Source organism: Callospermophilus lateralis, chromosome 6 (assembly GCF_048772815.1).
Source record: "Callospermophilus lateralis isolate mCalLat2 chromosome 6, mCalLat2.hap1, whole genome shotgun sequence".
NCBI lineage: Eukaryota > Metazoa > Chordata > Mammalia > Rodentia > Sciuridae > Callospermophilus > Callospermophilus lateralis.
In genome coordinates, this window is record NC_135310.1 from 761,592 (window position 1) to 777,168 (window position 15,577).

The 15,577-nt window shown below is 51.3% G+C and overlaps 1 protein-coding gene across 3 annotated transcripts; it reads left to right on the plus strand.

Annotated features, from left to right (window-relative positions):
• The first annotated feature begins 3,058 nt into the window (after positions 1–3,058).
• On the plus strand, positions 3,059–12,906 carry Phf10 (PHD finger protein 10). 3 transcript variants are annotated; one of them, XM_077109613.1, is made up of 8 exons: positions 3,059–3,177; positions 5,752–5,858; positions 7,702–7,832; positions 8,562–8,645; positions 9,719–9,852; positions 9,951–10,100; positions 10,649–10,758; positions 12,348–12,906. In XM_077109613.1, exons 1-8 carry the CDS (start codon positions 3,091–3,093, stop codon positions 12,679–12,681), a joined length of 1,137 nt encoding a protein of 378 aa, XP_076965728.1. In that variant the 5' UTR covers positions 3,059–3,090; the 3' UTR covers positions 12,682–12,906. The 3 variants fall into 3 exon arrangements, with proteins under 3 accessions (XP_076965728.1, XP_076965729.1, XP_076965730.1); XM_077109614.1 differs by having other exon boundaries at positions 8,568–8,645; XM_077109615.1 differs by having other exon boundaries at positions 10,649–10,702; positions 12,348–12,444.
• The last annotated feature ends 2,671 nt before the right edge of the window (positions 12,907–15,577 follow it).

The following is a 15,577-nucleotide window of genomic DNA, read 5'->3' on the forward strand; positions in this document are numbered from 1 at the left end:
ATTATCCAGGCAGCTAAAGTAGACTGAGGACACCCCAAACTAGACTAGTTTCACTCTATACCAGCTTCCGTAGGCAAACCCCACATGGTATCCTATTGACTGTCCTTTCCTGCCCCTTCATTCTGACACTTTTTTTTCTTTTTTTTAAGTTGGAGATGGCCACAACCCCAGCCCCCCCCCCCCAATTTTTTCCCCCTCAAACCCTCTGTATTCCTTTCTTTTATTCATTTTCAGCTAAGGTTTCACTTTGTATTTATTAAGGAAAGTAAAATCCTTCACTTTTCCGCCACCAGATTCCTAGAGAGCCCAGCAGCTGGGTGGGAGGAAGTGCACCCACACCTTCTTTAGCCTCTCCCCTCTCTGTGACATGAGGCTTTCCCCACCTGTGCTGGGGTTTCTTGGCAGCATGCAAACATGCAGCACCTCACCAGCCACTCTTTCTCTGATACCTTTTTACAGACTTTCAGACTTGTCTTTTTTCTGGCTCCAGTTTCTAGCCTTCTATTCCTCAAGCCTATTCAATCTAGTTTCTGAAACCACAAGTCTACTGAAGTCCAGATTGCTTAGTTCCAAGTCGTCAACCACAGTGGAGGTTACTTTGTCCTCATTGTGCTCGACTTTGTGATTGACATGGTTGACCAGTCCTTCTTTCTGAAACACTTCTAGGGCTTCCAGTACCTTGAAGGTTAGCTATCTTCCTTCTCCTTCCCCGCGTTACTTGGGTTTCTTCCTCACCTCTAGCTATATCTTCCATGTGACCTCATACAGTTTTCTGTTTTTTCCCTCCATTACTATATTTCCAGTTTCTAACTCAGAGCTTCATTTAGTAAAAGTAAGGCATTATTTGGTGAATGAATGATAAGTTCCATCCCCAGCACCTAACATAGTTCTTACTTCATAGTTGGTAGGCCATGAAAAAAAAATTTTGTGAAATAGTTGGACATTATTATCCTCATTCTACAATGAGTCAATGGAGGGCCCGAGAGGTAAAATCATTTACTTCTGACTTCACAGACAATAAATGAGTTGTGAGACACATTTCAAATTCTATGTCAACCCTGAAGGTTTGGTTTGTTTTTTTGAACCAAGGATTGAACTCAGGGGCACTTAACCACTGAGCAGCATCCCCAGCTCTTCTTTGAGACAGGATCTCACTGAGTTGCTTGGAGCCCCCCTAAATTGCTGAAGGTGGCTTCCAGCTGTGGAGCCTCCTGCCTCAGCTTCTGGGATTACAGGCATTTGCCACTGCCATCTGCTGCCCACCCCGACCTTTACTTTTTTCTAGCTGTAGGTTTTCTCCTACCCAAGCTGCCTGTACATACAATTATATGTTTGTATCATTCTCTTTGGAGGGGAAACTGCCCCGGGTGGGGGAGGCGGGCAGCAGGGATCTAATCCTTATGGTGTTTCCTTCATACTTTGTTTTGCAAGGTGAATCAGTATTCATTGACTTGTAATGATATGTTTTAAATTCATATTTGATCTAGGGAAAGAGTAGAATACTTTTTTTTTTTTTTAAACTATGAATTTATCCAGAGAATCTAACAGAGGTTCCTCCTGGTCAATGAGGAGAACTTTGGGGAAAGATGTCCTTTCTTTGTGGCAGGTTTCTTTGAGCACGATCTACACACTCTCGGACAGGACAGAGCAGTTTTGACTCCATCTTTCTTCCAGGGACTTCTGGCTATTTTCTAGGTGCGTTCTTTGTAGAATCAGAAGCTGGTCTGTAAGAAAGCACACACCAACTGGAATGAAGTTTAAGGGTTATCAACTGTGGGCAAGGCCATCTCCCACAGCATGCAAGTGGGAAAGGAGGAAAGGACAGGCGGAGGCTAGCTGTATCTGCGAAGAGCTGGGGGTCTGCGCCTTCTTTTGGACTTGGTAGGCCATCTGTGAGCGGCTCCCAGGAGAGCAGGCGCTGCGCTCTGGCTCTCGGCCTCTTCGGTAGCCACACACAGGCCCAAGGATGGAGTCCCCTCAGGCCAGGGGATCCAGAGGGCCTTGCATGATGGGGGGAGGGGATCCAGTGGGCCTCACACGACTGGGGATGGAGCCCTGGGAGGCCCGTGGACACAGAGTTCCTCGCAGGATCGGGGATGGGCCCCCAGGCAGGACGGGGTTCGTTGCCGCCCCAGCCCCGGCACATCCTTCTGCACCGCTGTGTGCCTGCGCCTAACCGCAGCGCCGAGATCCTGGGGGACTAGGGCGGACCCTGGCTCCCGTCCTCTCCGCACGCCCCCGGCTACCCCTGAGGTGCCCTCCGTGGCGACGCCAGCTACGGTCCCGCGGCGCGGACGCTGGGGCGGGGAGGAACCCAGCAAGGCCGGGTCCTCTGGGTGCCGCCTGGGGCGCCCTCGCCCTTCCGCCCGCCTCTGCAGCGTCGTGAGTCACCGCGCAGCGGACAGCAGCGGCCGAGAACAAAGGTGCCTGCAGACTGGCCCGGGGGCCGGGGGGCGGGACGCGGGTGGAGGAGGGAGACCCGGGGCGGGCGGGGGACCTCGAGGGGGAGGGGGTGGACGGAGGCGGGACCGGCAGAGGCGGAGCGGCCGGCGGGGGCGGGGGCGCCGGTGGGGGCGGGGCGGGCGCCCGACGGGGGAGGGGGCTCCGGTGGGGAGTGGGGAGTGGGGAGCGCGGGCGGCGGGGCGGCTGACGCGCAGAGGGCCTGGCGGGCCGGGCCGGGGGCGGCGGGGAGCGCGGCGGGAGGCGGGGCGGGGCCGGGGGCCGCGGCGGCGGGAGGTGGGGCGGGCGCAGGCCGGGAGAGCGGGCGCGGGCGCGGCGGGCGCGGGGCTTGCGGCGCGGCGGGCTTGGGCGGCGCGGCGGGCCGGGGCACAGCGCGGCGGGCCTGCGGGCGCGGCGGCGGGCGTGAGCGGCGCGGCGCGGGGCCCGCGGCGGCCAGGCGCGCTGGCGGCCATGGCGGTGGCGCTGGCGGGCCGCGGGGCGCGCGGCGGCAGGGGCCGGCCCCCGGGCGGGCGGGCGGAGGGGGCGGGGCCGGGGCGGCGGGCGGCCCGCGCGGCGGCGGCGGCAGCGGCGGCGGCGGCCGGGACCAAGCGGCGGCGGCGGCGGCGGCGGCGGCGCGGGGCGCTGGGGCTGATGGCGGCGGCGGCCGGGCCCGGGGCGGCGCTGTCCCCGCGGCCGTGCGACAGCGACCCGGCCACTCCCGGAGCGCAGTCCCCGAAGGTGAGCAGGCGGCGGCGGGGCCCAACGTCGGCGACGGGCGGGGGCAGGGCCGCGCCCCGGTGGGGACGGCGGGCGGGGGGCGGCGGGCGGAGGCCCGGGGCCCAGGGCGCAGGCCGCCCGCCCGAGCAACAAGTGCGCGCCGCGGTCCCCGCGGGGGCGGCGTCCTAGGCCGCGGCCGGGACCCGGGCTGGGCCGCCGTGGGAGGTGTCGGCAGCGGGACGAGAAGTGGAGAGCTCGGCCGCGGCGAAGGCGGGCGGCGGCCCTGCGCCCGCGGTCCCGGCCGCCCCGCGAACTCCCACAAACTTGGCGCCCTCCCGGGGGCGGGCGGACGCGGCGGTGGCACGAGAAGAGGCGGAAACCGACGGGGGACGCTTGGCTGGTGGAGTGAGCCCCGTGTGGCGCCCGGTGGCCGGCGGAAGGGCTCCGAGACTGCGGACCTGGGGGGGCGGCGGGCGGGGGGCGGCCTGGCCCCTCCCTGCCCGGGCCGCTCTCCGCCGAGGCCCCTCACGGTCCTGGACCCTCCAGGAGGATCCGGGTCGCCGGGCCCTCTGCGCCCCCGGAGCGTCCCCTGAAGGCTGGTGAGGCAGCTCACCGGACCCCGAGGTGGAGACCACCGTGAGCTCTGCGGCCGGCGTCTCACTCTACGCTCGTCCCGGGTCTGAAGTCGCGGAGAGGGACGCGCGGGGCTGCCGCGGGAAGGCGGCCGAGCAGCTGCCTCGGGCCGGGATCTCTTAGACGTGCATTTAAAGGAGTCTGTACCGTGTGTAGGATTATGGTTTCAGGTTTTTTTTGGAAGTTTCTGCATTGTGTTTTTGTTTTTATCTATTTATTTTAAAGAGTACTTTCTTTAGTTGTAGTTGGACACAATGCCTGTGTTTTGTTTATTTTTATGTGGTGCTGAGGATTCGAACCCAGGGCCTCCCACATGCTAGACTAGCGCTCTACCGCTGAGCCTCAGCCTTTCCGTTTTTGTCTATTTTTGAGTGTCTGAATTTTTTAGTCCAACAATGGAAAATAAATAAATTGATGTAAAAATCTTTAAAAATGGACTGGGAGTGTGGCTTTTGGTAGAGCACCAGTTTAGCTTCTGGGAGGGTCTGGAATCCATCCCCAGCATCACATCTCTCTCTCTCTCTCTCTCTCTCTCTCTCTCTCACACACACACACACACACACACACACACACACCCACACCCACATACACAAAACCACTACCACCAGAAAATCCCCAAAACTGAAACAAGCAAAAAAGAAGATGATTAAATCCTTAAAAGTCCTCAAAGACTTGAGTGCCTGGATCTGTCTGGATCACCGAATGTGAAGCATTGCAGTTGTGATGCCGATCAGTATACATTTTGGGAAAATGATTGTAGACTCTTTCAGTTGTACTTGGTTTTGAATCTTCAAGGGACTATTCAGGCTATTTAACTGAATTCTTATTTTATGAGAACTGAAGAAGAGACTGCTTTATTTTACTATTTGGAAAAGAAACTTTGTGAATTCCTGCCTACTGGAGACATTTGAGACTTTATCATCATCATCATCATCATACTTTTAAGTTACATTTATCAGACGTTTACTTGCTCCTCCTTGCTCCAGTGCTTTCCAGACGTCAACTCATTTAACCCTTGCACTAGACACATGATAGGAGCACACTATTGCCCTCCTTTCTTGGAGAGCTTACAGGAAGCAGCCATATGGGGAAAGAGGGCAGAGCCCAGTGAAACCCCTGAGGGCGGTCTCTGATATGCCTGTCCTGCCTTTTGATATTCTCTTGCAGGATGATTTTCAGTTTAAGATGTAACAAGAGGATGGTGGTGTTTAACAGTTGTTAGAAGCTACATTACTTTGGGGGGGGGGAAGTCTTGATTTTTAGACCTCAAATATTGGCTAATATGTAAATAAATCACTTTTCTAACATCTGATACCTCATTCATTCCCTTGATGGAATTGTTGAACTTAACACCTTGATACTATCGAATAATGAATTGCACTAAAAATATATGAAAGCAGCTCCTTTTTGGATATGTGTATATCACTAAATGATTGATGATGCTTATTAGAATGTATTTTTGCTAAGTTTTTGCAATGTAAAGAAAATGTGGTTAGGATTCATAATGTATTTTTAGCCCTCCGCTTTTCACAAGAATGTAAGTGCCTATGGCTGTGAATTGGAGTAGTCGTGCACCAGTTCTAAGTTGAATTAAATGCTGTACCTGGTCTGGTCCACAGCCTTGCCCCTGGCTTGAGTAGGAGGTTAGCTTCAGCTTCAGGGTGAAGGATCAGTTGACCTCAGTTGGTAAGAAAATGAAAGTGGAGCTAGAGATACAGATTAATGGAAAACTTTCTTATTTTATGTGGTTTGAAGATCAGTTTTTAGTTTTGTTGTAAGTCTTGCTTATGCCCAATTCTTAGTCCTTTTTAGTTACAATAGGAAGTTAATATTTGTATAACTAGTTGTTCTTAGGAAGCCTTTCACTTGACGAGACTCTTTGCAAACCTGGGAAGAAAACACGGTTATTCTTGTTTATTATTTAGTCTCTTATTCGTTGTTATTTTTGACTTAAATGTATAGGAAGATAATGAAGATAATTCCAATGATGGGACCCAACCATCCAAAAGGAGGCGAATGGGCTCGGGAGACAGCTCCAGAAGCTGCGAGACTTCGAGCCAGGACCTTGGGTACTGTCACTTCGCTGCTCAGTGTTTGTTGTGACGTTTCTCTTGTTTGCATCAGTGCTCTCTTACTCTCTCCTCCCAGCTCCAGCTCTGCAAAACAGTCATTAAAAAATGGTATTCTCTTCCTATTTTGTAACGTGACTCCACAGTTGGTTTGCTAATGAATGCACTTAAAAATTATGGTAAAATATTTAAATAAATAAAACTCATCATTTTAATTCTTCTTAAGCATACAGATAAGTGGCATTAATCACATTTACAATGGAGTGTGACCGTCACACCATCGTTTCCAGACGTGTTTTTCGTATCCCATGATCAGGCAGAAACTCCCCTTCCTCCCTCCAGTCCCTGGGTGCTCTTGCTTTCTGTCCCTGTGAATTTGACGGCCCTAGATTCCTCATGGAAGTGGAACCATGCCATTTTTGATCTTGCATGTGTCGATGTTTTCATTGAGCATCATGTCTTCAAGCTTCATCCATTTGTTGCATATGTCGCAGTTTCCTTTTTAAGTTGGAAGAATATTTCATTTTGTGTGCATATACCATATTTTGTTTAGTCATCATATGTTGGTGGACCTTTGGGTCATTTCCACCCTGTGGTTGGGGAGGGTAGTGCTGCTGTGAGCATAAGGAAACAGAGTCCCTGTTTTCTGTTACTTGGGGTATATGCCTAGGAGTGCAAGCAATAGCTGGATCATATGGTACAGACTTCCCCATGATGGCTGAAGCACTCTGCATTCTTCCCAGCAATGCAGTCTCCTGTTTCTTCAAATCATTGCAATTTTTTTTTTAATTCTCTTTTTCTTTTCAGTAGTGGTTTTCCTAAAAAATGTGAAGTGATAATCTTATTGTGATGTTGATCTGCATTTCCATAATGACCAGTGATGTTGAGCCTCTTTTCATGTGCTTAGAGGCCATTTTCAGCTTTGGAAAAGTGTTCTGTGTCCATTTTTTATTTGGGTCACTTTTGTTGCTGAGTTTCAGGAGTTGTTGTTTTTTTTTCCTTTTAATCTGGATATCAATCCCTTGTTAGAATAATGCCCAAATACTTCCCTCTCAGCATCTGGGCTTTCGGTGTCATATCTAAGAACCCATTGCCAAGTCAGAGTTCTCTAGTGAGCTCTTGTGTTTAAGTTGCTGACTGTGTTGAGTTACCCTCTACATGTGATAAGAGGTGGGGTTTAGCATCACACTGCTGCAAGGGGCATCTTGCGCCTAGCTCAGCTCAGCTCTGGGAACGCTGTTTTCTTCATTTGCTGTGTAGATGGATAGACTCTGTCAACAGTGTTCCCTTCCTGCCCTTCAGGTAGAAGTCAGATTGGCCCAGATCCTGAACTCTGCGCTCTTTGCAGGGTTGAGAGAATGTGCTGGCATTTTCGAACTAGGTCCATTCCTTGCTTCTGGGTTTATGAAGTTTATGTAAGAACAGGTAATCCTGGTTCATAGTCCACCACTTTGAGAAGTAGATCTTCAGGGTTCTGCCTTCTCAGCTGTTGGTGGCTCACTGAGCAGCAGACCAGAGTCAGAAGTTGCTTACATTACACCTTGTGTGGATGCAGTACTTGTAGTGAGTGTTAAGCCGGGAAGACTGAATGCAGAGCTGATAGCTGTGCCTTGCTTTGTCTCTTAGGCCTTTTTTCCCAGCATTTGTGAGTGTTAGCTCCTGTGACTTACAGAAAATGTTTGTGATATTCCAGATGATTGTTTCCTAATTTTCTTTTATAAACATGAAACCAAGTTATAACAAGAATTTAAGTATTTAAATAGTTTTTAAATGGCCTCAAAAATAAAGGTGATTAAAATTTAGTAGAAGGCACATTTAAGGCATAACATGTTTCTGTGCTTAGTTTCAGTTACTATCCAGCTGAAAATCTGATAGAGTACAAATGGCCGCCTGATGAAACCGGAGAGTATTATATGCTTCAGGAGCAAGTCAGCGAGTACCTGGGTGTAACCTCCTTCAAGCGGAAATATCCAGGTACTTCAGTCTCGGTTTGTGCAGTGGATCACGTCCAGCTCCCAGCTGGTAGCATTTCTTTGGGTGGATCCTGGCACGTGAGTGCTCTGCCCCTGAGCTCTGTGCCCACCCTCCTGTGACATGGCTTGTATCTTGTGCTTGCTGATTTTCAGTTAACTGCTGTCATTCATTACTGCTCTCTACTCTTGATTTGTTCTGAAGTCTCAAACTGATTTAAAGGCAAAATGAGAAAGGTGGATTTCCTTTGGGAAATTTTAGAAAAAGTCATTTCATAGTCATGCGTTTTAGATTGTTTCCCACTCGTTGTCCCTTGAGCTTTGGAGTCCTAATACAAGAAGGGCTACGTCTGGTGGACTCTGTTCATGCTGTTTTATGTTACCTGTGTGCTTTGGATCATTCTGTTTTCCGTTTCATTTTAACTTCTGTTTCTTGAATTCATAGGATTTTTTTTAAAAATATTTTTTAGTTGTCAGTGGATCTTTATTTTACTTATTTATATGTGGTGCTGAGAATTAAACCCAGTGCCTCACACATGCCAGGCAAGGGCTCTACCACTGAGCCACAACCCCAGCCCTGAATTCATAGGATTTTTGTGTAATTCCCTTGATAATTGTTGGAATATGTAATATGAAATTTTTTTGAAAATCAAGTTTTTTTTAATCTTTGAAGAGTTTTGCCAATGTATGATATTTCCCTATTTTTAATTATCTTTTTGTTCTTTTCTTGGAGATTTAGAGAGACGAGATCTGTCTCACAAGGAGAAGCTGTACCTGAGGGAGCTGAATGTCATCACAGAGACTCAGTGCACTTTGGGTAAGGAGGCCTTTTTGTGAGCTTTTCCAGTTGAACATTGAGAGGTGATCGTGATGAGTGATCATCTCCTCTCCTCAGCTCTCTACAAAACTAATGAAGTATACTGAACTATTCAAATTCCAAATTGCTTATTTTTGGTTATTAAAATGCAAAGGAATATGAAGCTTGTATTTTATATCAGAACTTTTTTTGATAATTGTCACAGAACTTCCAAAGTGTCATGTGTAAAATATGTAATTTTTAGAAAAAGCATAGATCCTTCTCTATTTTTTGTACATTCCTGGGGATTGAACCCATAGTTTCTTTTTCTTTTTTTTTTTCTGTTGTTGATGGACCTTTACTTTATTTATATGCAGTTCTGAGAATTGAACCCAGTGCCTCACACATGCTGGGTGGGCAAGCTTTCTACCACTGAGTCACAACCCCGGCCCTGAACCCACAGATGCTTGTCTCTTAACAGGCACTTTTAGCTGCATTTTTATATATTGGGGTGCATGCCTAGGAGTGCAATAGTTGCATCATATGGTAATTCTTATCTACCTGCTTTATTTGTAGTTTTCTTTCATAAGCCTTTTATTGTACCGTGGCTGCTTTTAATATAATGTAAACTTATGGGAGTTCAATTCTGCAATTGGTAAAATCTGTAACTTTGAGTTTTGAAAATTACCTTCATAATTACAAAATTATGTACGTTTAGATGCTGATGAGATTTTTGAAATGTGAATTGATTGTGAATAAGTAGTATAGGGAATCTAACATTTTCTTAGACCTCTGATGTCCTATGTTGGTGGCAGTGTGTTTCATCGTTTAACAGTTATTTCTAAGTAAAGGGTTATATGTTTATAATACACAGACTGTAAGATAAATTGATTTGAATAAAGAGTTGGTTTATCTTTGAAAGATATTATTATTTTTAATTGTTTTTTTTTTTGTTGTGAATTTTTATTATTTTTAAATGTATTACAAAATTTTGCTTTGACTCTTTGAAAACCTTTTAAATGCAGTTTGAAGGATAAGCTAATTTCTGACAGTGGCCTTAGAAGAGTTTTTCACCTCCCTTTTGTCTGTAACAGGTTTAACAGCATTGCGCAGTGATGAAGTGATTGACTTAATGATAAAAGAATATCCAGCCAAACATGCTGAGTACTCTGTCATTCTACAAGAGAAGGAACGTCAGCGAATTACAGATCATTACAAAGAGTATTCTGTAAGTAACTGAGGTGCCTGGCTTCTTTTATTTGGGTTCGGGATACTGACATTTTGTAAAGTTATTTGTGACTTCCAACTTGAGTCTTTTAATTTCAGCAAATGCAACAACAGAACACGCAGAAAGTTGAAGCCAGCAAAGTGCCTGAGTACATTAAGAAGGCTGCTAAAAAGGCAGCTGAGTTTAACAGCAACCTGAACCGGGAACGCATGGAAGAAAGAAGAGCTTACTTTGACCTGCAGACACACGTAGGAGGACTTAGCTCTAGGAGTCCCTGAGCCTATGTACTGCTCATTATTGCAGTGGTTAACTCTCCTCTGTTGTCACTATTTTGGTACCAGCTCTGTGTCCTTTCCTCCCTCGAAACCACGATATGATTTTAATGGTTCTCGGCTGCTTTTTTGCAATTGTGCGATCTCTTTCCCTTTATGGTGGTTGTGTGTCCCAGGTGATTGTGAGACATTTACATAGTAATTCATTTAGTTCTCACAGTAAACCACCTGAGGTTGCAGCTGTTGTCATGTCATGGAGTAGAAGGTTGAGCTTCAGAGAGGTTTTATAAGCTGCCCTGGTTGCTGCTGTTGTGTGGTCAGGGAGAGATTTGCCTTTCTTCAGAAACCGTTCTGGGGAACAGGAGATGAGAATGCTCACATTGACCCCTCAGGTCATAACTCTCCCTGTCACACTGTAGGAGTCTCTGGGGTGGAGGGCGCATGCAGTGGCCGTACTTGGGGTTGCTTTTCCTGGAGCCTGGTTCCTCTCGTGGAATTGGATTTGCTCTTCTGTGTCGATACAGGTCATCCAGGTTCCACAAGGGAAGTACAGAGTGTTGCCAACAGAGCGGACAAAGGTCAGTTCTTACCCAGTGGCGCTCATCCCCGGACAGTTCCAGGAGTATTACAAGAGGTATTCTGGTAGTTCTCGTCACCACGCGTTTCAGACCCTTATGTACGGGTCTCCTAATGAATTTTGGGTATGTAAGATAGTTTGTGGGATTCATGTCAGTATTCTTCATCCTCCCTGGTTCTGGGGTGTAGGACTCCCATCAGCCAGAGTCTGAACACTGCCAGAGTGGCCCGGACTGCCCTTGTCCCCACTTGTCCCATGTGGGTTTGTCACAGATGGTGGCCAAGGGTTCTGCAGCACCTCATGGCCAAAGATGTGAGCCATGCCCAGAGCACTGGTGGCACCGGGTCTTGTTGGGGACTAGACTTGCAGTGCAGCTGCGATGCCCTGCTCAGCCCATGGTCAACCCTGCGCACAGGGTCCACTTTTGAGAAGCACTGACTTGACTGCAGAGGAGGTCAGAGCAGGAGCAGAGTGTCTTCCAAGGCCGCATCCACACGCGGGTACCCCTCATGCTACCCGTTGGGGCTGGCCGCCGCTGCCAGTCTGCTCGGGAGTTGGGCTTATCCCCTGTGCCCAGTCTGAGTGTAACAACAGCAACACCTGGGTTAATGGGTTCATTTTGTTTCAAAATCCCAGCTTTTCCTTCAGCTTTTTTACCTTACCTTAATAACACATTTTTGGGAATAGAAGTTGTTTGTTAGAGAATAGAATTTAAGATTATAGAGTTATACTTGAAAGTCAGATTAAAATCTTGGGCAGAAATTTTAATTAAAATTTTTTTTCCGGCGTCAGCCAATCATTAAATGTCATATGGTAGTCTACCAACCCCTTTGTTTTCTGGTGTGCCATTTTAGTTGAAGGAAGTGCTGGTCCATTCCTTGCCTGCATGAGGTCTCTCCCAAGGGTGAGACAGCGTTGTCCCTGAGTATCGACAGCCAGTTGAGAGCTGTCTGCCCTTAGAGAAGGGTTGGCCAGTCTGTAGCTCCAGGTAGAATAGGTGATTCAGTGTCAGCACACATGCTGCACATACACACTGAAGTAACTGGAAGTTAAGTGACTGGCAGTTGTTTCTTCCGTGGTGTTTTCAGTGCGATTCCTGGGATTTATGTGCATGTGTGAGTGTATGTAGTGTGCATGTCAGCAGCTTCAGGAGGTGGGCTGCTGCACTGTTCACAGGGAAGGCCTGCAGCAGAGTGCAGCGGCGGCCGAGGCCAGGGTGCGCTTGCCTCGCTGCCTGTGCCCCCTTCTCCTGCTCACATTTTGGTATGTTTTTTTGGTTGAGGGTAAAGGGGAGAGACGTTAACTTTTTATAATAAGAATAAAATGCATATTTGTTCAGCAATTTCGCAAGGCCCAGTCTCAAAAAGTACAAAGGGGCTGGGGATGTGGCTGAGTGGTCAAGCTCTCTGGTACCAAAGGAAAAAAAAAAAGAATCAAATGCATATTCTACACGATTAGTGAAAAAGAAATGTAAAAATGTTCAAGTTTCTTATTACCCCAACCTAATGATGAAAATGAAAAAAATAATTATTTCTGATCATTTTTTGGAAAGTCTTGGACTGAAAAACTTGAGGCTGTTTTGGCAGCTGTACGCTAGTTTGTATTTAATAGTAATGGAACAGTGAGAGCACTTTCTCTGCACTTAGGTACTCACCCGATGAGCTTCGGTATTTGCCACTGAACACAGCGCTGTACGAGCCCCCCCTGGACCCCGAGCTCCCTGCCCTGGATAGTGATGGCGACTCAGATGATGGTGAAGATGGTCGAGGTGACGAGAAACGGAAAAATAAAGGCACCTCGGTAGGAATGCCTGTCTGTGCATGTGTGCTGGCTGCTTTCCTCAAACGTTTGGTTGACCTGGGCACCATACTCTTTTTGCATGACTTCCTGAGCTTTCATCAGGAAAATTCATTGTGTGTGTTGATGTACATGTGCCCCGTGAGGCCATTGCTGTCTTACCTTCTGGCTATGGGCAGGTGAGGTAGGGGCAGCGAGCATGAGTTTACTGTCTCTTGGTTTGGGGAGCACATTTACTGCTTCTTGGCTTGCCATGGAAGGTGCTGTAATCACCAACACGTTGTACTGTTTGGTTCCCGGTGTGACTAAAATGCAGAGCAAGATGGTGGGAAGTTGGCACACTGTGAGTGTGGGCAGTAGGCGCTGTGGACGGAGGACGTGGGAAGTATGCATGCTGTGGATGGAGAATGTGGGTAGTTGGTGAATGTGGCATGGGAGGCTGGTGGGCTGTAGACGTGGGAAGTGGGCACACTGTGGAGGGGGGCTGGTGGGCTGTGGACGTGGGAAGTGGGCACACTGTGGACATGGGGGTTGGTGGGCTGTGGAGGTGGGAAGTGGGCACACTGTGGACAGGGGGCTGGTGGGCTGTGGACGTGGGAAGTGGGCACACTGGGGACATGGGGCTGGTGGGCTGTGGACGTGGGAAGTGGGCACACTGTGGACAGGGGGGCTGGTGGCTGTGGAGGTGGGAAGTGGGTACACTGTGGACAGGGGGCTGGTGGGCTGTGGAGGTGGGAAGTGGGTACACTGTGGACAGGGGGGCTGGTGGGCTGTGGACGTGGGAAGTGGGTACAATGTGGACAGGGGGCTGGTGGGCTGTGGAGGTGGGAAGTGGGCACACTGTGGACAGGGGGCTGGTGGGCTGTGGACGTGGGAAGTGGGCACACTGTGGACATGGGGGTTGGTGGGCTGTGGAGGTGGGAAGTGGGCACACTGTGGACAGGGGGCTGGTGGGCTGTGGACGTGGGAAGTGGGCACACTGTGGACATGGGGGTTGGTGGGCTGTGGAGGTGGGAAGTGGGTACACTGTGGACAGGGGGGCTGGTGGGCTGTGGACGTGGGAAGTGGGCACACTGTGGACAGGGGGGCTGGTGGGCTGTGGAGGTGGGAAGTGGGCACACTGTGGACATGGGGGCTGGTGGGCTGTGGACGTGGGAAGTGGGCACACTGGGGACATGGGGGCTGGTGGGCTGTGGAGGTGGGAAGTGGGCACACTGTGGACATGGGGCTGGTGGCTGTGGAGGTGGGAAGTGGGAACACTGTGGACGGGGGGCTGGTGGGCTGTGGACGTGGGAAGTAGGCACAATGTGGACAGGGGGCTGGTGGGCTGTGGACGTGGGAAGTAGGCACAATGTGGACAGGGGCCTGGTGGGCTGTGGAGGTGGGAAGTGGGCACACTGTGGACAGGGGGCTGGTGGGCTGTGGACGTGGGAAGTGGGCACACTGTGGAGGGGGGCTGGTGGGCTGTGGACGTGGGAAGTGGGCACACTGTGGACATGGGGGTTGGTGGGCTGTGGAGGTGGGAAGTGGGCACACTGTGGACATGGGGCTGGTGGCTGTGGAGGTGGGAAGTGGGAACACTGTGGACGGGGGGCTGGTGGGCTGTGGACGTGGGAAGTGGGCACAATGTGGACAGGGGCCTGGTGGGCTGTGGAGGTGGGAAGTGGGCACACTGTGGACAGGGGGCTGGTGGGCTGTGGAGGTGGGAAGTGGGCACACTGTGGACAGGGGGCTGGTGGGCTGTGGAGGTGGGAAGTGGGTACACTGTGGACAGGGGGCTGGTGGGCTGTGGAGGTGGGAAGTGGGTACACTGTGGACAGGGGGCTGGTGGGCTGTGGAGGTGGGAAGTGGGCACACTGTGGACAGGGGGCTGGTGGGCTGTGGAGGTGGGAAGTGGGTACACTGTGGACAGGGGGCTGGTGGGCTGTGGAGGTGGGAAGTGGGCACACTGTGGACAGGGGGCTGGTGGGCTGTGGAGGTGGGAAGTGGGCACACTGTGGACAGGGGGCTGGTGGGCTGTGGAGGTGGGAAGTGGGTACACTGTGGACAGGGGGCTGGTGGGCTGTGGAGGTGGGAAGTGGGCACACTGTGGACAGGGGGCTGGTGGGCTGTGGAGGTGGGAAGTGGGCACACTGTGGACAGGGGGCTGGTGGGCTGTGGAGGTGGGAAGTGGGTACACTGTGGACAGGGGGCTGGTGGGCTGTGGAGGTGGGAAGTGGGCACACTGTGGACAGGGGGCTGGTGGGCTGTGGAGGTGGGAAGTGGGCACACTGTGGACAGGGGGCTGGTGGGCTGTGAAGGTGGGAAGTGGGCACACTGTGGACAGAGGGCTGGTGGGCTGTGGAGGTGGGAAGTGGGCACACTGTGGACGGGGGGGCTGGTGGGCTGTGGACGTGGGAAGTGGGTACACTGTGGACGGGGCTGGTGGGCTGTGGAGGTGGGAAGTGGGTACACTGTGGACAGGGGGCTGGTGGGCTGTGGAGGTGGGAAGTGGGTACACTGTGGACATGGGGGCTGGTGGGCTGTGGAGGTGGGAAGTGGGCACACTGTGGACAGGGGGCTGGTGGGCTGTGGAGGTGGGAAGTGGGCACACTGTGGACAGGGGGCTGGTGGGCTGTGGAGGTGGGAAGTGGGTACACTGTGGACGGGGCTGGTGGGCTGTGGAGGTGGGAAGTGGGCACACTGTGGACATGGGGCTGGTGGGCTGTGGAGGTGGGAAGTGGGTACACTGTGGACAGGGGGGCTGGTGGGCTGTGGACGTGGGAAGTGGGCACACTGTGGACAGGGGGCTGGTGGGCTGTGGAGGTGGGAAGTGGGCACACTGTGGACAGGGGGCTGGTGGGCTGTGGACGTGGGAAGTGGGCACACTGTGGACATGGGGGCTGGTGGGCTGTGGACGTGGGAAGTGGGTACACTGTGGACAGGGGGCTGGTGGGCTGTGGAGGTGGGAAGTGGGTACACTGTGGACAGGGGGCTGGTGGGCTGTGGAGGTGGGAAGTGGGTACACTGTGGACAGGGGGCTGGTGGGCTGTGGACGTGGGAAGTGGGTACACTGTGGACAGGGGGCTGGTGGGCTGTG

Excerpts from the sequence above, each read along its gene's own strand:
- Phf10 (XM_077109613.1), top strand. The coding sequence starts at position 3,091 with ATGGCGGCGGCGGCCGGGCCCGGGGCGGCGCTGTCCCCGCGGCCGTGC. Across the intron at positions 7,833-8,561 it reads CTTCAAGCGGAAATATCCAG|ATTTAGAGAGACGAGATCTG; the intron begins GTACTTCAGTCT and ends CTTTTCTTGGAG. Across the intron at positions 10,101-10,648 it reads ACTTTGACCTGCAGACACAC|GTCATCCAGGTTCCACAAGG; the intron begins GTAGGAGGACTT and ends GTGTCGATACAG.